Source organism: Conger conger, chromosome 15 (assembly GCF_963514075.1).
Source record: "Conger conger chromosome 15, fConCon1.1, whole genome shotgun sequence".
NCBI classification, from domain to species: domain Eukaryota; kingdom Metazoa; phylum Chordata; class Actinopteri; order Anguilliformes; family Congridae; genus Conger; species Conger conger.
Window position 1 is genome coordinate 220,001 of NC_083774.1, and position 25,000 is coordinate 245,000.

General features: G+C 45.1%; 1 protein-coding gene, 1 long non-coding RNA gene and 1 pseudogene across 3 annotated transcripts in view; all 3 read left to right on the forward strand.

Annotated features, from left to right (window-relative positions):
* LOC133111845 (cGMP-inhibited 3',5'-cyclic phosphodiesterase 3B-like) overlaps nt 1–8,521 on the forward strand; it is a 23,329-nt pseudogene extending 14,808 nt beyond the window's left edge.
* On the forward strand, nt 700–3,437 carry LOC133111572 (uncharacterized). The gene is made up of 3 exons (XR_009705003.1): nt 700–1,014; nt 2,060–2,208; nt 3,097–3,437. It is a non-coding gene; the product is annotated as an uncharacterized LOC133111572 (long non-coding RNA).
* Nucleotides 8,522–20,711: 12,190 nt separating the features above from the next.
* Nucleotides 20,712–25,000, forward strand: part of LOC133111963 (calcitonin gene-related peptide-like) — a 7,349-nt gene continuing 3,060 nt past the window's right edge. For both annotated transcript variants that reach the window (XM_061222614.1, XM_061222615.1), the window contains exons 1-2: nt 20,712–20,842; nt 23,461–23,552. In XM_061222614.1, coding sequence (XP_061078598.1) covers nt 23,467–23,552 — 86 coding nt within the window. In that variant the 5' untranslated portion in view covers nt 20,712–20,842; nt 23,461–23,466. The remainder of the gene's footprint in view (nt 20,843–23,460; nt 23,553–25,000) is intronic.

A 25,000-nucleotide genomic window follows, 5' to 3' on the forward strand; every position in this document is an offset into this window, starting at 1 on the left:
GGGAGGGGCCTGTAGGAACATAGAGAGTATAGAAGAGTAATAGGCCTATTAGTGTGTACCCACATTAAACATGACAGTGTGTGTACCCCCCACATTAACCCCCCCACATTAAACATGACGGTGTGTGTACCCCCACATTAACCCCCCCCCACATTAACCCCCCCACATTAAACATGACAGTGTGTGTACCCCCCACGTTAACCCCCCCACATTAACCCCCCCCCACATTAACCCCCCCACATTAAACATGACAGTGTGTGTACCCCCCACATTAACCCCCCCCACATTAGACATGACGGTGTGTACCCCCCACATTAACCCCCCCACATTGGACATGACAAGGTGTGTGTACCTCAGGTGCCCCCGCAACCATGAGCCCGCTCAGCACGCCCAATCACAGCTCTCCCAGCGAGGTTGCCATGGCGATGTTTCCGGACACGGCAGACTTCCTGTGCAAACCCAGCGCGGACCTGCACAGACCCCTGGGGTACACCCACAGCGCCCCCAACTTCCAGCCCCCGCTGCACAATCCCAGCATCCCCATCTGCAGCCGGTAGGGCCCATCCAGCTCCATCCACACCAGGGGATTCATCACTGAGATTCACCCTGCAGAACACACACCATGGCTCCCCCTACCCACACAGCTGTACACACACAGCTCTTACACACACAGCTGTACGCACACACAGCTCTTACACACACACAGCTCTTACACACACACAGCTCTTAAGCCCTGTCTACACCAAACCGCAGAGATGAGACGGTTTTAGTCCAGGTTTAGAATGTTGGCTCTCGGCAGTTGGCATTTCGAAAGCTTAGCGTGTCAAGTCTTAAGCCCAGAGTTTTAGAACACAAGGCTACGTCATGGACAAAATGGCGGAGTTTTGGACGACTGAGAGAGAGGCATCTCTGAAGACCGACCATGTCTGTGCGACATCGCTGCCCGAAGCTAGTGAAACCGCTACTCAAAGTCTAATGGGATTCAGGAGATTGCGAATTGCCTTGGGATAGGCGGTAAGTAGCCTACAATTTTACTTTATCCTTTCATTTACATTTACATTTACATTTTAGTCATTTGGCAGACGCTTTTAATCCAAAGCGACTTACAAGTGCATAGGTTCTACCACAAGTCAAAGCATCACATCCAGAACTAGAAAAATACACCTGGACTGCTGTTCTAAACATATAGTCGTCATCATAAGTGCAATTTTTTTTTTTTTTTTTTTTTTTTTGGGGGGGGGGGGGGGTAGACAGGGATAGGGGTATCAGAAGGGGGGGGCGGGGTAAATCAGGAGGGGGGACTAAGGTAGAGTTTGAAGAGGTGTGTTTTGAGTCTGCGTCGAAATAGGGGGAGGGATTCTGCTGTCCTGACAGTGGTAGGCAAGTCATTCCACCACTGAGGAACCAGAACGGAAAACAGGCGTGAACGTGCAGCTCGACCGCCAGGTGCACGTAGAGAGGGAATCGTAAGGCGACCAGAGCTGGCAGACCGGAGTGGTCTAGCTGGGGAGTAGGGAGTGATCAGGGATTGTATGTAATGTGGGGCAGTCCCCTTAGCAGCCTGAAATGCCAACACTAGGGCCTTGAATCGGATGCGTGCGGCAATAGGAAGCCAGTGGAGGCAATGTTACTTTCGCTACTTCGCTACTGGTCAATTCGGGTAACTTAAAGCTAACATTAGCTAACCTTGAAGAAGAGCACTATTTTAGCCAAACATTTCTAACTTCAGTAAACTAGTATCGTTAACATAACAAACTAGATGGCTAGCTCTCGATAGCTGGCTAACCATAGTTAGCCAACATAAGGTATCAATAGTTGGCTGCCTTAGCTATCTAACTACTACTTTAATGTCACCTCAGTTGACCTTGGCAAGTAGCTGTTTGGTGAAATTGCCCTACATGGTGGGACTATGTTTCAAGGAATCCTAAAACAGATAGTGGTAACGTTAGAGATTGGAAGATCGATGGAAACGGTTCTCTTTGATTTTGATAAGCAGTGCTGAGCCTTCGGTAATCTGCCCCCTCTGCTGTGCAAAATTGTTTCATTTTTTTACTTGCAGAGAAAGAAGTGATAAAAAAGATTCAGTCCCTCTGCACCCAATATTGTCTCTACAAGGAGCTACCGCCATCTGGAAGTGCAGGGAGTGTAAAAACAGCAAGATCCTGAGGAGGCTGTGCTTCCTGGAGTCTCACACCAGTGTGCATGATGGTATGTATTTAGTTTCTATTGTTATGACCCCTCATTCGGGTGCCGCAGAACATAAAATATGATGGAGACATGAACACAGGAATGCAGTTAAACCAAAGTAATACTTATTTAATAGTTACAAATAACATGTGTGGTGTGTTTGGCGGTAGATGTGCAGTGTATGTGAGGTGATGGATGGGTGTACTATGGGTGTGTTGCCAGTGGGAAAAACAAGATGGCTAAAAAAATAAATAAAAATGGCTATATTTGGTCCCACTGCTAAGGAACAGCACCTAGTTCTGAATTCACACATTGGCAGAGCTTGTCTCTGTTGATCTTGGCTTGCTGGGTGGGGTTGGTGGAGCGAGGCAGGGCAGCTCAGGGAAGGCCAGGGTTGCTTTGGATGGGCTGTCCTTCCTCCAGAGGGGCTGAATGTATGTGTCCCACGCGCGTCAGGTCTGGGTTCGGGTCGGGCTTCAGGATGTTCTCCACATGGCATGTGGTGCCGGCGGCTCCTTCCTGCCAGTGGGGCTGGTCCTGGGATGCTCGCTATCCTCTTCTCCACGGACACCCCACCGTCTGACACCCGCCCGCTGCACCAACATCAACATGTAGAGGCCGATAGCTGCTGTCCACCAACGCCATCAGCACAACCAAAAAACTGTGCTTACGATTATAACAGCCAGTGCCAGGTGGGGGGTGGAGGGTGACATACTTCCCATCTAGAGCTCCGATACAGTTGGGGAAGTTCTATTGTAACCCTTTTGCAACCAGTTGGTCTTTGGACACTGAAAAATATCATACAATTTAATGTTATTATTATTATTAAAATAATAATAATAATAATAATAATAATAATAATCCTACTACTATAATTGGAGTGCTATTGTGTGTGTGTTATGTTCACAGGAACGTACAGCAGAAAATGAGAGGGAGGAGAGTGAAGAAGTGGAGCTGGAGGAGGAGGAAGACGAGGAGGAAGAAGACCAGGACCGCCGAGATAGAGATAGAGAACGAGATAGAGAACGAGATAGAGAACGAGATAGAGAACGAGATAGAGAACGAGATAGAGAACGAGATAGAGATAGAGATAGAGATAGAGATAGAGATAGAGCTGTTCCTCAGTTAAAGGCCTCTTCAGCCCCTTCAGCTCGAGGGAAGTGTTAGCTGGCCGAATCAGAGAGCACGATTTTTAATTAAATGGGGAATTTAATTAAATATTTTAAAGACTGAAGTATCTGATGACATCACAACATAGAAAATAAATCACGTGGAATTCTGGACCCAGACATTTGGTGTGATTCAGAGCAGCTGGAGCTGTGGTGAGCTCCAGTGAGGACCACACTCACCTTGCACCTCCTCTGCATGAACCCCCGTGCACTCACGCATATACACCATATACACCGCCTGTGTGCTGGGTGCAGATCTCACGCACATACACCGCCTGTGTGCTGGGTGCAGATGTGCATATTTATTTATTTGCAATAAATGCAAGTGCAGTATGATTGAAAAGAAAATTGACCTGTGTCTTTTTTTTGTTCACCACCATGCCTTCACATAACACAGTATGTAGTAATGTAGCCCTTGCTGTATGCTATAGCAAGGATGCTTTCTGTCATCAAACCCCTAATATATTGTGTTTGATCTTTATTGCTTAAATAAAACACCCCTGGCTTATCCCATAGCAGGGGCAAATCATTGATTCTATGAACTAACTCTTATTGTGTTGTTTTATATTTACTTACATTATTACATTTTGGGCGGCACGGATGGTGCAGTGGGTAGCACTGCCGCCTCACAGCAAGGAGGTCCTGGGTTCAAATCCCCGTCGGCCGGGGCCTCTCTGTGTGGAGTTTGCATGTTCTCCCCGTGTCTGCGTGGGTTTCCTCCGGGTACTCCGGTTTCTTCCCACAGTCGAAAGACATGCATGTTAGGCTGATTGGAGAGTCTAAATTGCCCACAGGTATGAGTGTGTGAGTGAATGGTGTGTGTGCCCTGCGATGGACTGGCGACCTGTCCAGGGTGTATTCCTGCCTTTCGCCCAATGTATGCTGGGATAGGCTCCAGCCCCCCTGCGTCCCTGTTCAGGATAAGCGGGTTCAGATAATGGATGGATGGATGGATATTACATTTTGGCTGCTCCCTCCTCTCCTCCCTGCCCCACTTACCTATAGGTAATCTTTTTTCAGAAGCTGGTAAATTGCAGAACAGGTTTCCGGTATTGCATAATGACAGAGTGCCCGATGCGTAAGGGGTATGCCAGGCTCCCCCTGTACATCTGATCTAATGACTAACTGAGCCGTCATGTCATTTAGCCTAATAAACTAATACCAGGTTAGCGTTGACGTTATCAACACCCAAACGTTAGTGGCTGGTTTTGAGTAACATTATATCACCTGTTGCCAGGAAGCACAGGGTCAGAATCAGCCTCTCTCCCGATGAAATACAATCACGGTAATTTGTGTTTTGCCTTTGAATTAGCGGTGTAACCACCTGCTCTAATTGGTGAAATTTGTCAGGGAAGAGGCGGGAAAAGTTATTGAAGGCCGGACTATCTTCAACCTTCCAGTTCCCTGTACAGATTTACGTATGCGCCCCGAGTCTGACGCCACAATATCCAGCTACAGGACCACACACTGCCTTTCTTCGCTGTCTCTGCCGTCTATACAGAAGAAATGCAACTGTCAGACATTATGGCTGTAGAGAAGTTATCCCAGCAGTAAGCTAAGCAATAGCATTACGTTAATAAATATAACTTTACTATCTTGGTGATTTCAAGTGATCTCACATTACAGTTAATCAGGTTGTCATAGAAACGGTTGTTTATTTCTTTACTCGGCGCCTTGGTGTGGACTGCCTAGTCCATACTAACGGATGTTCTGAGATTTCTCTCGTCTCGGTGGTTTGGTGTAGACTGGGCTTTACATACACACAGCTCTTACACATACACAGCTCTTACACACATAGCTGTATACACACAGCTGTTACACAGACAGCACTTAGACACACAGCTTTTACACACACATCTACGTACACAGCTTTTACACACAGCCTTTACACACACAGCTGTACACAGCTCTTACACACACAGCTTTTACACACAGCTGTTACACACACACAGCTCTTACACAGACAGCACTTAGACACACAGCTTTTACACACACACCTGTACACAGCTCTTACACACACAGCTTTTACACACACACAGCTGTTACTCACAGCTATACACACAGCTATTACCCACACAGCTTTTATGCACACAGCTCTTACACACACAGCACAGCTTTTACACACACACACAGCTGTACACACACAGCCTTTACACAAACACAGCTGTACACAACTCTTACACACAGCTTTTACACACACAGCTTTTACACACATACAGCTCTTACACACAGCCCTTGCACACACAGCTTTTAAACACACACAGCTTTTATACACACAGATGTACACAGCTCTTACACACACAGCTTTTACACACGGTTCTTACACAGCCCTTACACACACACACACGGCTTTTAAACACACACAGCTCTGCACAGCTCTTATACACACAGCTTTTACTCACACACACATCACTTACACACACAGCTCTTACAGCTCTTACACACAGCTTTTACACACAGCTCTTACAGACACACAGCTTTTCCTCACACAGCTTTTACACACATCCAGCTGTACACAGCTCTTACACAGCTTCTACAGACACAGCTGTATACACATAGCTCTTACACACACATCTCCTACATACACAGCTTTTACACACACATCTCTTACACACAGCTGTATACACACAGTTCTTACACACTCACAGCTCTTACACACACAGCTTTTATACACACAGCTATACACAGCTCTCATGTACACACAGCTACGCACACACCTACACACACAGCACTTACACACACAGCTCTTACACAGACACAGCTCTAGACACACACAGTACTTACACACACTGCTCTTACACACACACACACACACACACACCTCTACACACATTCAGTACTTACACACTCAGCTCTTACATACACACAGTACTTACACACACAGCTCTTACATACACACAGCTCTACACACACACAGTACTTACACACACTGCTCTTACACACACACACACACACCTCTACACACACAGTACTTACACACACAGCTCTGCATTTCTGAAAAGACGGCAGCTCCTTGTGTAGGCTGTCCATGACGGTGAAACTCAGTGTTCCATCTGGCTGTCCAATCAACCATGTACCACAAAGTATGATTGTGTCCGCGACTCTAGGTGTGCGACATTGAATATAAAATACATATTGTTTGTCATATGACACTTTACATAAGTTTACATCTTATACTGGCCCTAGGCCATAGTTACACATTGCTTTACATTAGTTATTTATCTGATGCTTTAAAGCAATGTGGGGTTAAGGGCCTTGCTCAAGAGCCAAACAGCTGCACTGATCTTATTTTGATGACAAAAAACTTGAATCATGTATCTGAGCCACTAGGCTACAGGAATATTATCCACTAGACTGCACTGTTGCTATACTACACTCTCTACATTGTTCTTACACTCCGCCCTAGCTGGGTGCTGATTGGCTCTCTCTCCCCCAGCTGTGGACGTCTGATGCTGAAGAGTATAGCAGGTGTGGATGCAGGTGAGAGATCGCTGCTGCCCTATGAGCAGACACACAGGCAGGGCCCTTTTTGCTGAGCCAATGGGGACAGCTGATTTTAGAAGCTGGATGTTGTCATTTAGAAGCAACATGAAGGATGTGATAAATCAACATGCGCTTTTGTCCATTTTCCAGCACAGGTAACATTAAATTAATGTCCTGTCTTTCCCCATTCATCTTTATATCATACCAAATGCCTTAATAATAAAAATAATACATGCTGCAGTTGCACACCGAGGACCGGGGTTCGATTCCTGGTCCTGCTAAAAGCCAAGTTCGTGGAGCGGCATAATTGGCTCACTGCTCCAGCGGGAGGGACTTGGCAGGGTTAGCTGATCGCCGCACAAACAAGCACCTCGGGCGCCTTGGAATCACAGACACGAGCATGAGACGAGACGGCTTGAAGAAGGCGTGTTGCTCTCCTTCAGGGCGCTGAGGGACGGGGTGTGGGTGGTGTATCTAACACTAACTCTGATTGGATTAGATGAGGTACAATTAGCTACCAAATTGGGAGAAAAATGAAAAAATCTCAAATAAATGTATCAAATAATAATAATAATAATAATAAAACTATCCCACCAAGTCACCATAGCAATGTTTACATTCTCCCCTTGTTCTGTAGCTTATACAGCTGCGGTCATCACCTGTTCCACATTAACACGTGATAAAACGTTTTTTTACCGTCAACATGGGAAGACTGCATTAGAGCAGCCGACTGCTGTCAAAATGATAAAATGGCCGTCTGTCCTGGGTGTGGCTGACAGACGCAGAGCACAACTACAACGCACTTAAAATGAGGACAGGTCTTGAGTGTGTGATGGTATGTGTGCGCCCTCCTGGTTTTAAAACGGAATAGGTAGCAGATACAACAGGACTGTCCATATGAGTTAAATTAAAATCCATTAATAAAAGGTGCATTGTCTCCCTCAGGTGAGGGAGGTGGGCGGAGCCGCAGCCATGGAAGACCACGCCCCCAAGGTGCAGACACACCTGGACTCCTGTCCCACCCCCGGGGGGAGAGGCTGGGGGGGGGGCTCTGGAACACAGCCCCCCCCAGGAACAGCAGTGCTCTGAGAGAGAGGTGCAGCTCGTTTGACCAAAGTTTTTTAGATAAAACAAAACCTAGTAACAACCTAGCAACCACCTCGTAACACCTTAGCAACTACCTAGTAACACCTTAGCAACTACCTAGTACCCCTTTAGTGACCACATAGTAACACCCTAACAACCATCTAGTAACACATCTTTCGAAAATCTCTAGTTTTTTATGTTCTTATAGATGCTTTCATTCACTTTAGTTGATATTGTTTCATAATTGTGTAGTTCCCCTCCATGCTAGTTGGATAAAGATGGGGTACCTTGACCCCTTGACAGAGCGGGCAGGACCCCCTGCTGCTGAACCCCCAGGCCCTCATAGAGAAGATGAATCGCTGGAACTTCCAGATCTTTGACCTCATGGACCAGACCGGCGGGAAAACAGGACATATTCTCAGCTATGTAAGTATGTATGTTGTTGGCCACTCTGATCGGTGCGCTGTCCTTCCCAGGTGACCTACACGCTGTTCCAGGACATGGGCCTCTTTGAGCTCTTCAGGATTCCGCAACGGGAACTTATGGCCTTCTTCTGTGCCCTGGAGAGCGGCTGCCATGAAATAAAACTACTGTGATATTCCCTGTGAGTGTAAAACTACCGTAATATTCCCTGTGAGTGTAAAACTACCGTAATATTCCCTGTGAGTGTAAAACTACCGTAATATTCCCTGTGAGTGTAAAACTACCGTAATATTCCCTGTGAGTGTAAAACTACTGTGATATTCCCTGTGAGTGTAAAACTACTGTGATATTCCCTGTGAGTGTAAAACTACTGTGATATTCCCTGTGAGTGTAAAACTACCGTAATATTCCCTGTGAGTGTAAAACTACCGTAATATTCCCTGTGAGTGTAAAACTACTGTGATATTCCCTGTGAGTGTAAAACTACTGTGATATTCCCTGTGAGTGTAAAACTACTGTGATATTCCCTGTGAGTGTAAAACTACCGTAATATTCCCTGTGAGTGTAAAACTACCGTAATATTCCCTGTGAGTGTAAAACTACCGTAATATTCCCTGTGAGTGTAAAACTACTGTGATATTCCCTGTGAGTGTAAAACTACCGTAATATTCCCTGTGAGTGTAAAACTACCGTAATATTCCCTGTGAGTGTAAAACTACCGTAATATTCCCTGTGAGTGTAAAACTACTGTGATATTCCCTGTGAGTGTAAAACTACTGTGATATTCCCTGTGAGTGTAAAACTACTGTGATATTCCCTGTGAGTGTAAAACTACCTTAATATTCCCTGTGAGTGTAAAACTACCGTAATATTCCCTGTGAGTGTAAAACTACTGTGATATTCCCTGTGAGTGTAAAACTACTGTGATATTCCCTGTGAGTGTAAAACTACTGTGATATTCCCTGTGAGTGTAAAACTACTGTGATATTCCCTGTGAGTGTAAAACTACCGTAATATTCCCTGTGAGTGTAAAACTACCGTAATATTCCCTGTGAGTGTAAAACTACTGTGATATTCCCTGTGAGTGTAAAACTACCGTAATATTCCCTGTGAGTGTAAAACTACCGTAATATTCCCTGTGAGTGTAAAACTACCGTAATATTCCCTGTGAGTGTAAAACTACTGTGATATTCCCTGTGAGTGTAAAACTACTGTGATATTCCCTGTGAGTGTAAAACTACTGTGATATTCCCTGTGAGTGTAAAACTACCGTAATATTCCCTGTGAGTGTAAAACTACCGTAATATTCCCTGTGAGTGTAAAACTACTGTGATATTCCCTGTGAGTGTAAAACTACTGTGATATTCCCTGTGAGTGTAAAACTACCGTAATATTCCCTGTGAGTGTAAAACTACCGTAATATTCCCTGTGAGTGTAAAACTACTGTGATATTCCCTGTGAGTGTAAAACTACCGTAATATTCCCTGTGAGTGTAAAACTACTGTAATATTCCCTGTGAGTGTAAAACTACTGTGATATTCCCTGTGAGTGTAAAACTACTGTGATATTCCCTGTGAGTGTAAAACTACTGTAATATTCCCTGTGTGTGTAAAACGACTGTGATATTCCCTGTGACTGTAAAACTACCGTAATATTCCCTGTGAGTGTGAAACTACCGTGATATTCCCTGTGAGTGTAGTTTGAGTAGAGTGTAAGACGTAGTTTGAAAAGGCCTTAACTGTTCTCCAGAATTACTAAAAAAGTCCACCTTTTTTTCCCTGTGCTTAAATAGGTTAATGATGAAAACAGTCCGGGCATTGACTGAGCCAATGAGAATGATCGGCTGCTGGTCTGCCAGGTCTGCATTAAGCTGGCCGACATTAACGGTCCTGCCAAAGCCCGCGACCTCCACCTCAGGTGGACCGAAGGCATCATCAACGAGTTCTACGAGCAGGTACTCCCTCAATGTGCCAACCCCTGTCTCCAGGCCAGGCCGGTTTAGCACCCCCTAGCTGCCTGGTGGAAGCAGAGCCTCACCGTACTCTCTGTGAGGTACTAAAAACAACAAAAAAACATTATTTATACAAATAAATACCCCACTGAGGACAAAGAACATCAATGCAGGATTGATACCGGACCAAAGCCAACAGTGGAAGATGAAGGTGTTTCTGGCGCTTGTTGGAGCCCAATGTAGCAAATACAACTCAAATATCCGAACATGAAGATATAAAGGTGCCTATACTGAGCTCTGAATTCCCCCTCTCACTGCGCGTGATCTGTCTCTTTCAGGAAAGCACAGTGGCCAATTTACCTAAAGTTACTCCGTTAAAAAAAGAAAACCAGCCCATTCTCGATTACCACATAACATAAAGAACAGGCAACCTGCTCAGACAGAGGGATGCATCCTCCTTGGGACTTCAGATTGGCTTACTGGTTTCCATGGTTTCCAGTACTTTGGACACGTGTGATTGGTGGAGAGGAGCCTCGGACTGCAGCCCCCATCCTCAGAGAGTTACGCAACCGGAATTTGCTGTCCACATGGAAACCGCAGCTTCCTGAAAATAAACACCAGGTCGCTGTTCCCCAAATAAACACTCACAGTCCTCCTGTAACACTATAGAGTAACTCACAGTCCTCCAGTCACACCATAGAGTAACTCACGTAACTCACAGTCCTCCTGTCACACCATAGAGTAACTCACAGTCCTCCTGTCACACCATAGATTAACTCACAGTCCTCCTGTAACACCATAGAGTAACTCACAGTCCTCCTGTCACACCATAGAGTAACTCACGTAACTCACAGTCCTCCTGTCACACCATAGAGCAGAGGTGTCCAAACTTATCCTAAAAGGGCCGGCGTGGGTGCAGGTTTTTGTTTTAACCCAGCAGTAACACACCTGATTAAACTAGTGAACCAACCGTGGTCTTTAATCAAGACCTTGATGAGTAGAATCAGCTGTTTTAGTCCTGTGCTAAAACAACAACCTGCACACACACCGGCCCTTTCTGGATAAGATTGGACACCCCTGCCATAGAGTAACTCACAGTCCTCCTGTCACACCATAGAGTAACTCACGTAACTCACAGTCCTCCTGTCACACCATGGAGTAACTCACAGTCCTCCTGTCACACCATAGCATACCTCACTGTACTTCTGCACTGAGCAGAGCGAAATCTTTATGGTACTCTTGCAGTCTGTGGCTGTAGCTGGTGCTAATACAAATGTCAGATCATGATATGATTGCGATTAAATAAAATAAAATAATTAAGAGCAGAAGAAGCCCCACAACGCGGCGGCACGGGTGGTGCAGTGGGTAGCACTGCCGCCTCACAGCAAGGAGGTCCTGGGTTCGAATCCCCGTCGGCCGGGGCCTCTCTGTGCGGAGTTTGCATGTTCTCCCCGTGTCTGCGTGGGTTTCCTCCGGGTACTCCGGTTTCCTCCCACAGTCCAAAGACATGCAGGTTAGGCCGATTGGAGAGTCTAAATTGCCCGTAGGTATGAGTGTGTGAGTGAATGGTGTGTGTGCCCTGCGATAGACTGGCGACCTGTCCAGGGTGTATTCCTGCCTTTCGCCCAATGTATGCTGGGATAGGCTCCAGCCCCCCTGCGACCCTGTTCAGGATAAGCGGGTTCAGATAATGGATGGATGGATGGAGAAGCCCCACAACAGATCACCCCTTGTGCACTGCTGCACTAAAGGATTTATTTTAGATTTGATTAGATTATATTAGATTCATTATTGTCTTTCTAGATTAAATGTGTTACCACAGTCCTTGCAGTGCACATGCCTCAATACAACACCATATGTATATTAATAAATAAAGTATCCATCTGTAATAAAGTAACCATCTGTAATTCCCACATTGTTAAATGGGTTCACGCTGGCACACCCAATGTAAAATAACATTCACGCTATTGGCACTCCACTTCCTCATTCACACAATGGTGCCCAGACCACTGCCTACAGCTAAATGTGACAAACACAAAAGAGCTATGTGCTGCTACACCCAGCACACACTGTCCAACCCATAATCCCTCCTGCATCTACTACAAAACTTTAATCATGAGGTATTATAGTATTATGCTATTATTAATTCATAACCATATTCATAACCATATAATAGGCTTGTTCGTCTCAAAAAGCTGTTGACGTGGAAACAGTTTGCCATTTTCCTGCGGCCCGGAAGCCAGGCCCACACTCTGATCATGTGATGCACACTCTTCATCAGTGACCAGCACACTCTTCATCAGTGACCAGCACACTCTTCATCAGTGACCAGTGAACAGGTCAGCTCTGTTCAGTCAGTGTCAGAGGACACTTAGTACATTTACATCAGACACTTAGTACGTTTATATCACACGCCTCATACGTTTATATCAGACGCTTAGAACAGTTATATCAGACGCTTGGTACTTATATAATATAATATAAAATATGAAGAGATATATTAAATAATAGATTTTACACATAATCTGTGGGCAAACGGCAAAAAAGGTGTAGCAACAGAGGTTAGGGATAGGGTTACGATGTAACATAAATAGTATTAATTGAGCATTGAGTCACAAAAACGTTTTGTACTCACACAGTGTGCCTCAGTTTTGGTTAACATACTGTTAACTTTCAGTGGTCGGAACATTCACCTGTCGTCGGAGACCTGGCTCTTATATCAGACACATTGTACACGTACATCAGACATACACTCACTGAGCACTTTATTAGGTAGACCTGCACACCAGCTTGTTAGTGCAAATTATTAATCAGCCAATCATGTGGTAGCAACTGAATAAATGAGTAAGTAAGTTAGCAGATCAATGAGATCTGAAGCTGTTGGATGAGTTGTGCTCTGTTAGGGTTGGAGTGAAAACCTACAGGACGGTAGATCTCCAGGAACAGGGTTGGGCAGCCCTGCTCTAGCTGTTGGATGAGCTGTGCTTTGTTAGGGTTGGAGTGAAAACCTACAGGACGGTAGATCTCCAGGAACAGGCTTGGTGACCAGTGCTCTAGAGTTTGCAGAGAATGGTGCGAAAAACAAAAAACATTCACTGAGCAGCAGTTCTGTGGGCAAAAACCCCTCTCGGGTTCTTGGCAAAAATAATAAACTAACACAATAAACTAAAAAAAAAAAAAGGCAAAAGAAAGTAAAATCGTGCAACAGGTTTTAAGCTCACTGCTCAGAGCTGGTAACCTCCACTGCAGCTGCATGATAAACGAAGTCGACCAAACCGAATATCCTCCAAAATCATGTGTCACTTATCACTGCTAAGAATGCGAGTATGATTTTAAAACGCGTTATCAGGTAATGTTAACAAAACACTGTCCATTTTAAATGTCACAGTTAAATGTTTCTTAGATGTCAGACCTTACGGCTGAAAAAGAACAAGTGTTTACTTATGAACATGGCTGTGTTCAGTTGTTTTTTAGCCATACCATGTCATATGAAAAAAAGATTTTTGTGTAGAGGATCTTGGATGCAAGCAGGAATTAAGAAGGCCAAGCAACACAAATACCAAACTGCCAGGGCCATCATGTGTAAGGCCTTCATGTATTGTGTTGATTCAAGCCTTGTGTTGTCTAAGTTTACATTTGATATTTTTTAAAATATCTCTGGTGTGTGTACGGTGTGACCCAATGAAGGCATATTGCACACAAGGACAATCACGTGATCTATCGGATGAGCCTGGTAAGTTTCGTTTCAATCCATCTGAAAACCAAAATCCAAAAAACTGTCCATGTATTCCATGTGAGCCAGAACTTAATGCCAGCAGAAATCTGTACATATCTAACATTGGGGTTTTTTTGTTGTTTTTTTGTTTTTTTTCTTCTTCTTTTTTTCTTTCACATAGCAGCTAGTCTTACAATATTATTTTGCATTGTGTAAAGCGAAAAGAATGCAATTCTTCAGATCTCTTTCCACCTGGGGAAGACAGCCAAGATGCTTTAGATCAACATGGAAAAGGGCACAGCATCACATGTCTGCTGTTCCCGGAATTACTTGTATACTCTACGATTACGTTTGGTCCCCTAAAATGGAGGGGGGAAGGGGGGGGGGGGTGGAAAGATGACCAAAGCCCCACCGTTCTGGCCAACCTCCCGTGCTCAGCCCCATACTGTGGGCATGTGCAGACTTTAAGCACCTGGGCTGATTAATAAACAAAACCCAGGTGTGTGTGTGCTCTCCTCCAGCAGGTGTGTGCTCTCTCCTCCAGCAGGTGTGTGTGCTCTCTCCACCAGCAGGTGTGTGTGCTCTCTCCACCAGCAGGTGTGTGTGCTCTCTCCACCAGCAGGTGTGTGTGCTCTCTCCTCCAGCAGGCAGAGCTGAAACAATCTCCAGCAGACTACATGTCACATTCACTTACACCAGACACTTAGTACACCTACACCAGACACTTAGTACATGTACACCAGACACTTAGTATACCTACATCAGGTACTTAGTACACTTACATCAGACACTGGTACACAGTACCAGCAAATGCACGTTTCACAGTACAGGTGTACCATGACACTTAGTGCAGGTACACCAGACAGTTAGCACATCTACATCAGGAACTTAGTACATTTACATCACATACTTAGTACACTTACATCAGAGGAAACTAATCTCACAAAGTGTGACTACTTCCCTTTCCAGATATTCTACAGAGTGAATGTGAGCATAGACTATCATTTGGATCACATATTTCACAGTGTCCATTTTGTACAGCTGGATATTACATTATTGGCATTTGGCAGACGCTCTTATCCAGAGCGACGTACAGTTGATTAGACTAAGCAGGAGACAATCCTCCCCTGGAGCAATGCAGGGTTAAGGGCCTCGCTCAAGGGCCCAACAGTGACAGTCGGCACTGTTAACCTAACATGTATTGTTTCATTTCCAATCCAATGTGCTGGAGTACAGAGCCAAAGCAACAAAAAAATGTGTCATTCTCCAAATACTGCACTGCCAGCTGTTCTCATACTAGCTGATATTAGCGGATATTAGCTGAAGTGATCAGGTTACTTTGTTGTGACAGCCTTTCCATAAAAAATATACAACACCGCTGAGCGATCGATACGAACGAACAGATTTGCACAGGGAATGGGCCATATACTATAAAAGTAACATATATAGCGTCTCCACGTCAGTGCTGTGCCAGGCGCTGCAGAAACGCAATGCTACAGCGTCAGTGAGGAGCTCATTATCTCCGAGAGTGGGCGTCATGTGTAAAAAGGAACACACCGATGGCGCACACACACCAGCCCTGGAGGATACGAGTTGTCCGCCCCTGCCTTGCTCTGAACCCAGGGGCTTCTCTCCATCGCCCGCTGTGCAGGCTGGCTGCTGCCACAGCCAATATCTCCATCAATTACAGTCGTTGGATACATGCGTTTAAATTGTATTTTAATATTTTAATGTTTTTGTACTTTCACATGATCCAGCATACGTAGATTCGCTCACTGTCGAGTGTTTTTATTTTCTAATTATTTTGCATCATTTCACTGCTGTTGGATCATGTTAGCTGGGTGTGGCAAAGATTACATTTCACTTTATTTTCTGGTATCTGATCAAAGAGAGACTAAATTCCACTCGCAGTTCTTTGCGAATTATTTTTAAGCAACGCCTACGTTTTATTTATTTACTTTAAGAGGAACATATTCCCCAAGTTCACTCTAAACTGACACAAGATCAGTAGCCTACTAATAGTCGACTTTTAAACGCAAGCCAAATGTGATTTTAGTTTAGTAGCATTATTTTAAAAAATGGTAACGTTAAGAATTTACCTAATTTAACATTTAACGTGGAAAGCAACACCACCGTGTAATTCCTGTGCAACTTTATAACCACTTCTGAATAAACCTAAACGCTAATTTATATCATAAAAACAGCAGCACATGCAATTTGCAAATTGCGTTATTTTAAATCGCTATTTCGGTGTGAAATATTATTAATCGCTCAGCCTTAGTTAGGGCCCCAATAGCCTTGTTTACATGGAGCCTTTCACTCCATGTTTAATCAGATTAACAGGCCGGTCGCAATAAAAATGACTCATTAGCCACGCAATCGGAATAAATTCTCTTATTGCGATGGGATTTTTATTCGGTTTAAAAGGGTTAGTCTAAACCTTTTGACAATCCGTTCATAAGGATAATACACTCCCTGAGAACTAGGTAGGTGACTATTAGGTATGCCTGTACACCAGTGTGTTAATTTAATCAGTCAATCATGTTGCAGCAACTAAATGCACGCATACATGGTCAAGAGGTTCAGATGTTTTTTAGACCAAAAGTCAGAATGGGGAAGAAATGTAATCTAAGTGATTTTCTCCATGGAATGATTGTTGGTGCCTGGTGTTTGAGTGTTTGAGTATCTGCTGATCTCCAGGGATTTTCACATACAACAGTCTCTAGAATCTACAGAGAATGGTGCGTAAAACAACCAGTGAGCAGGAGTTCTGCAGGCAAATACACCTTGTTAATGAGAGAGGTCAGAGGAGAAGAGTCAAAGCTGACAGAAAGGTGACAGTAACGCAAATAACCGCACATTACAACCATGGTATGCAGAAGAGCATCTCTGAACACACAACGCGTAAAACCTCTAAATGGATGGGCTACAGCAGCAGAAGACCAATAAGTGAAAATATTAGGTCTAATAAATATCGAATAAAGTGCTCGCGGAGTGTATAATGCCCGCTTAAACCGCCTACTTTCTTTGGATTAAATACAGATTCTTTCCGCGCATATTCGTTCACAGGGTCAGTGACGCCACTGAGTTTCGACACAGTCGGGGAAATCAAAAACGTCGCGTACAAACAACATTAAAGATGAAGAGAACTAAGACTCCTGGAAAAGCTTTGATGATGTAAAGGCTCAAAATAAGTTATTCAAACAGGTTTTCGAATAAGAAAAACGAACAAAACCAGAATCCACAGTAATATCGACCAAATATAAAATATTAGGCTAAACGCCAAAACGCCAAAATAAAAAAGTGGTTCCGAGTGTGTATGTGTGTGTGTGTGTGTGTATATACATATATATATATGTATATACATATACATATATATATATATATATATATATATATATATATAGTGTGTATATCGATATATATATGGTGTGTATATAGTGAATATGGGTGCGTGTGTGTGCTGTGCAGTGTACGCTGTTATTATTACTATTATTCTTATTTCAGTGCCTAGAACAAATTATTAATTTAGCAGAAGCAACTGAAACGACATCAATATGGTTCGAGCGCTAGTCCACCTCTGAGTAGAGACTTGTGTAAATATGGTTTCAGCGCTAGCCCAGCTCTGAGTAGAGACTTGTGTAAATATGGTTTCATCGCTAGCCCAGCTCTGAGTAGAGACTTGTGTAAATATGGTTTCAGCACTAGCCCAGCTCTGAGTAGAGACTTGTGTAAATATGGTTTCAGCACTAGCCCAGCTCTGAGTAGAGACTTGTGTAAATATGGTTTCAGCACTAGCCCAGCTCTGAGTAGAGACTTGTGTAGATATGGTTTCAGCGCTAGCCCAGCTCTGAGTAGAGAATTGTGTAATTTAGCTCATCGCCAGAACTGTCAGCTAGAACACGGTTTAGATCAGCGTTCAGCGTTTAATTAAAAAGCTCAATCAAGCCTGACTGAGTCAGCTCCACTGTAACCACAGCCCTCCCTAACGTCACTGGGAGCTGGTCGGTGAAATGCCAAGTTTCTATCGATATTATGGGATAGAATCCAAGATGATCAACAGTGATTGTACACTGAATATCTTGTGGTTTATTGTCCATTTTTACAGTTTTGTATTCAGCACTTTCATGCAACAGATATAGTGGAGGTGTTCAGGTGCACTCCGATACCTGAGGTGTGTATGTTTGTGTGTGTGTGTGTGTGTGTGTGTATGCATGTGTGTGTATGTGTATATGTGTTGTGTATACGTGTATGTATGTGTGTACGTGTGTGTATATGTGTGAGTCTGTGTGTATGTGTGTGTACATGTGTACGTGTGTGTGTTTGTGTCTGTGCGTGTGTGTGTGTGTATGTGTGAGTGTGTGAGTATGTATGTGTGTCTGTGAGTGTGTATGTGTGTGTATGTGTGTCTGTGAGTGTGTATGTGTGTGTATGTATGTGTGTATCTGTGTGTATCTGTGTATGTGTGTATCTGTGTATGTGTGTGTGTATGTGTATGTATGTGTGTGTGTATGTGTATGTATGTGTGTATGTGTGTGTGTGTGTGTGTGTATGTATGTGTGTGTGTGTATGTGTGTGTATGTGTGTGTGTGTGTGAGTGTGTGTGCGTGTGTGTATGTGTGTGTATGTGTGAGTGTGTGAGTATGTATGTATGTCTGAGTGTGTATGTGTGTGTATGTATGTGTGTATGTGTGTGTGTGTGTATCTGTGTATGTGTGTGTGTGTGTGCGTGTGCGTGTGTGTATGTATGTGTGTATGTGTGTCTGTGAGTGTGTATGTGTGTGTATGTATGTGTGTATGTGTGTATCTTTGTATCTGTGTATGTGTATGTGTATGTGTATGTGTGTGTGTGTGTGCGTGTGCGCGTGCGCGTGCGCGTGCGTGTGCGTGTGCGTGTGTGTGAGTGTGTGTGCGCGTGCACGTGCGTGTGCGTGTGTGTGCGTGTGCGTGTGCGTGTGCGTGTGCGTGTGCATGTGCGTGTGCGTGTGCGTGTGCGTGTGCGTGTGCGTGTGCGTGTGTAGCAGTGTAGAGCCCCCAGCCTTCTGAGGACATTTTCTCTGGTGTAATGACCTGCACTGGGGGTGGGCTAGCTGACCAATGGCAGCGCAGCAGGATATGAAAGGTTAGCGTATTGACTCAGGACATTCTGCCAGCAGTGCCTCACTGGGCGTGGGGTTTCCTCATCTCTGCTTCTATATCTGGCCGTGCGTCTGCAGTTTGAGTCAGGGAGGGGTGGTAAAGTGCGTACGGCAGCTCTGTTTGAGTGGCATCTCCTTGCGATTGCGGTTTTGGGTCGGGGGGGGGAGTTGTCCAATCGCGGTGATTGACTGCCGGTGGTTGCCTGGCGCAGGCCGGTCAATAGCACTAAGAGGCTTGTGGACTCTAATGGGTCTCCACGGTGACGCAGAGGGAGTGTTGCGGCCGAATGCTCTGCCATGCCCCCGGCAGTCTAATGAAAAGCGCCGGGGAATTAGAGATGCCACACGACAAACCACTCCGTAATTACTTCTGAAAAAGCGTCCGCATTACTGTCAGATGCTCCATCGACTCCCCACTAAGGCCACTCTGAGAGAGGGAGAGAGAGGGAGAGAGAGGGAGGGAAAGAGGGAGAGAGAGGGAGGGAAAGAGAGAGAGAGAGAAAGAGGGAGGGAGGGAGAGAGAGAGAGAAAGAGGGAGGGAGGGAGAGAGAGAACAGGAGTGGCCTCATGGGAGTATTAATAGTGATATGCACAGTCATTATTAAACAAACAGAGAGATATTAACTTGGTCCATGCAGGAGTATGCTTATTATATAATAATAATAATAATAATAATAATAATAATAATAATAATAATAATAATAATAATAATAATAATAATAATAAAGGAAGAAGGCAAAGACAAACAACAACAACCATGTTCTATTCAGGACCATATTCTTTCGGTAAAGTTCCACGTTCACTCAGCAGTGCAGGAGTGTCATTTCCCACATTGTTACAGATGTTGAAATGAAGAACTCATAACTGAGCTAAAGATAAAATGCCTCAAAATTATTTAATGTCAGATACTCCTAACTCTGCTACAGTATGTGCACCAAATATATTACATGACATTGCATTTTATTCAGCTGACTAAAATGTATGACAATTTAATGATTAAAATCGATTTCTTCAAACAAAAATCCCCATTCACTTCATAATAGTACGGAAATAATTGCTGTTTTGCACTTGGATATATTTATTTCCATAACTACAATGAGATAAAATAATGCTGTTTTATTTCCAATAGACTGCCACTGACCTGCCACTTTTGGTTACTACTGCTGTATTTAATTCTGCTTCATACGTTCTGCCTGAGACGCTTGTGGGCTGACAAGCCACTAGATGGCTCTGCTAGCCAGCTCTGCACTTGGACTCATTGATTAGCCATTTGTAAAATAGTGGCAACGGTACATTTTTAGAATCCTGTAAAATATTTACTGCCAAGGATGATTTCCGTTTATATGATTTTTCCTCATTTAATTAATGACCTCATTCTGAGAGCTGATGGTTCGAGTGACGGGCGGGGTTCGTGAATGGAGCACTTAGGGATGACGTACATGGAGTGCAATCCCTTATTTGTGTGCCAGATTCAAGGGATGGCCGCTCATTGGCTGGTTTGGCGGCGCACAGCTATGTAATTGGCTGACAGGATACAATTAAACACCTACACAGTGGATGCACAAACCCGTGTGTCAGATATATAGAGTTCTGCGTAGTAGAAGCTCACAGCAGCAGAAAGAATTAATCTACAAGTTGAAAGACGTCAACTTTACTGTTTTTTGTTTGGAGTGAAGATTTCCTACTGAAGGTGAGTTATATTTTGAACTGGATTTCCCTGGGGTTTGCTGTACTCTGTGGCGTTAGGGTTAGGGGTAGTGTTAGGGTTAGGGGTAGCGTTAGGTGTAGTCGGTTCTGTGGGGTGTGGTGGAGGAGTGGAATGATGCGGACAGGACTAGCACCACAGTGCACAGCCCATATCCTGCTTTACTGTGTGGTGTCATAGCAGGGTTGGTGTGGGGTGGGTGTAGTGTGAGGTAGTTCCAGTGTGGGGTAGGTGTTGTTTGGAATAGGTGTAGAGTGGGGTAGTTGCAGTATAGGGTATTTGTGGTGTGGGGTATGTGTGGTGTGGGGAAGGCATCATTTGGGGTAGGTGTCATGTAGGGCAGTTGCATGGTGGTGTAGTTGTGGGGTAGGGTAGTTGTGGTATGGGGAAGTTGCAGGGTGGGATAGTTGTGGAATGGGATATTTGCAGGGTGGGGTCAATGCAGTGTCGGGTAGTTGCAGGGTGGGTCAGTTGCAGTGTGGGGTAGTTGTGGTCTGGGGTTGATGGTGTGTGGGGCAGTTGTGGCATGGGGTAGTTGCAGTGGGGTACTGGTGGTGTGGGGCAGTTGTGGCATGGGGTAGTTGCAGGGTGGGGTCGTGGTGGTGTGGGGCAGTTGGGGTATTTGCAGTGGGGTAATTTATGGGTGGGGTAGCCTCTATTCCAGCCCAATCTCGTGGGATGTACACTGAGTGATCACTGTGTTCGGTACACTCAGAGGTTCAGCTGTTTTTCAGAGCCATCGTCAGAATGGGGAAGAAATGTGATCTAAGTGACTTTGACCATGGAATGATTGTTGGTGCCAGACAGGGAGGCTCAGAAACTGCTGATTTCCTGAGATTTTCATGCACAACAGTCTCTAGAGTTTGCAGAGAATGGTGTGAAAAACAAAAAAACATCCAGTGAGCAGCAGTTCTGTGGGTGGAAATGTGTTGTTAATGAGAGAGGTCAGAGGAGAATGACCAGACTGGTCAAAGCTGACAGGAGGGTGTATGCAGAAGAGCATCTCTGAACACACAACATATCAAACCTCTAAGTGGATTGGCTACAGAAGCAGAATACTTAATAAGTCTACAAAATAAGTCTAATAAACACATAATAAAGTGCTCACTGAATGTATGCTCTTATGAGCAGAAGTTACATTACATTCTCACAGGTACATTTTGCTGCTGTTGTAAAACAAAATATCCACTCGGGGTAGTAAAGAACTTAGATTTTAAGGTATGTAACATTTAAAGCATTTTTCAAATCCTCCGGAACTACCCATTTTTACATATTAGGTAGACAAGTGTGATGTGGTGGCTGTGGAAATTTAAAAATAGAATGTCATATTAATGATTAATGAAGAAAAATGCGAAAAATAGAAATTATGACTGCCTTTTCCTCCCTTTTTCTTTTTCATTTTTTATTTAATATAGTTCATTGTATTTGTGCCAAGCAGTCTGATATGTTATTCTATAAATGTGGTTTTCAATTCTGGATGGTAAACAGGAGAAGATGACTGAACCAGTGCTTCACCAGTCACAGAAACCGTTAGCACCCCCAGTTTGAAACTGCAGCACAGTGTACCTGTGAGAAGGTAATTGTGCTTCTGAACATCAGTGCTCAGAGGTCCGTGTGTACAGCCGGGGAGACTGGATGACTCTGCGGTTAGCGAGTGCTCTGCTCTCAGACCAGCACTGTGCAGGACGACAGACAGACCAGCACTGAGCAGGACGACAGACAGACCAGCACTGAGCAGGACGACAGACAGACCAGCACTGTGCAGGACGACAGACAGACCAGCACTGTGCAGGACGACAGACAGACCAGCACTGAGCAGGACGACAGACAGACCAGCACTGAGCAGGACGACAGACAGACCAGCACTGAGCAGGACGACAGACAGACCAGCACTGTGCAGGACGACAGACAGACCAGCACTGAGCAGGACGACAGACAGACCAGCACTGAGCAGGACGACAGACAGACCAGCACTGAGCAGGACGACAGACAGACCAGCACTGAGCAGGACGACAGACAGACCAGCACTGAGCAGGACAACAGACAGACCAGCACTGTGCAGGACGACAGACAGACCAGCACTGTGCAGGACGACAGACAGACCAGCACTGAGCAGGACGACAGACAGACCAGCACTGAGCAGGACAACAGACAGACCAGCACTGTGCAGGACGACAGACAGACCAGCACTGTGCAGGACGACAGACAGACCAGCACTGAGCAGGACGACAGACAGACCAGCACTGTGCAGGACGACAGACAGACCAGCACTGTGCAGGACGACAGACAGACCAGCACTGAGCAGGACGACAGACAGACCAGCACTGAGCAGGACGACAGACAGACCAGCACTGAGCAGGACGACAGACAGACCCGGCACTGAGCAGGACGACAGACAGACCCGGCACTGAGCAGGACGACAGTTAGGGATGGGGGTTAGGGATGCAGGATGGGGGTGCTTGTGAGATGGGTGTTGGGGCTCATAAGAGAACTGAATTCTGGGAGTTTAGACTTAATCATCCTCAAGTGTTAACCTCTGTACAGGTGGGCGGGGCAGAGGAACAGGAGTTTTGTGTAATCAATGGAGACGGTCTGTTCCACAGGTAACCATGGTGATGGTGAAGATCTCTGCTTTCCTTGCTGCCTACGCCCTGGTCACCTGTCAGGTGTACACTTCATACGCCTCACCTGTCAGGTGAGAGCGACGTGTCACACACAGACACACTGATCCCACAGACAGAGGGACAGACACACTGATCCCACAGACAGACAGACACACTGATCCCACAGACAGAGGGACAGACACACTGATCCCACAGACAGACAGACACACTGATCCCACAGACAGAGAGAGACACACTGATCCCACAGACAGACAGACACACTGATCCCACAGACAGACAGACAGACACACTGATCCAACAGACAGAGGGACAGACACACTGATCCCACAGACAGACAGACACACTGATCCCACAGACAGAGAGAGAGACACACTGATCCCACAGACAGACAGACACACTGATCCCACAGACAGACAGACACACTGATCCCACAGACAGAGAGAGAGACACACTGATCCCACAGACAGACAGACACACTGAGCCCACAGACAGAGAGACAGACACACTGATCCCACAGACAGAGGGACAGACACACTGATCCCACAGACAGAGAGAGAGACACACTGATCCCACAGACAGAGGGACAGACACACTGATCCCACAGACAGACAGACACACTGATCCCACAGACAGACAGACAGACACTCTGATCCAACAGACAGAGAGAGAGACACACTGATCCCACAGACAGACAGACACACTGATCCCACAGACAGACAGACAGACACTCTGATCCCACAGACAGATAGAGAGACACACTGATCCCACAGACAGACAGACAGACACACTGAATCCCACAGACAGAGGGACAGACACACTGATCCCACAGACAGACAGACAGACAGACACACTGATCCCACAGACAGACAGACACTCTGATCCCACAGACAGAGGGACAGACACACTGATCCCACAGACAGACACACTGATCCCACAGACAGACAGACACACTGATCCCACAGACAGACAGACAGACAGACACACTGATCCAACAGACAGAGAGAGAGACACACTGATCCCACAGACAGAGGGACAGACACACTGATCCCACAGACAGACAGACAGACACACTGATCCCACAGACAGACAGACAGACACACTGATCCCACAGACAGATCCTCAGTATCAGTAAGATAGGATGATAGGCTGATATCTGTGTGGAGCAGGGGAAGGGATTGTGTACTGTAACACCCAGAGTCAACCTGCAGCGTCTTAAAATGCCTCTCCTTTGACTGATTAAGTTTCAGGATTCATTAAATTTTTCTGGACAAGAGGGGAAAAATAAAACATAACGAAGATTGTGATTGCATTTACAGAATTAAAAAATGCCACTCATGCAGTCCAAAGGGGTTATAATATCCCGCTGCTTTCTGTACTAGCTCAATATTAATCTTGTCATAAATCTGAACTTGGCGACCTGTCAACTTTTCAATGGAATACTTATAGAAGATTGTTTTGGTGTTGGCTAGCACCCATGCATGCCTATGGGTGTGGTGTTATAGCTGTAGCTGTAGCAGTG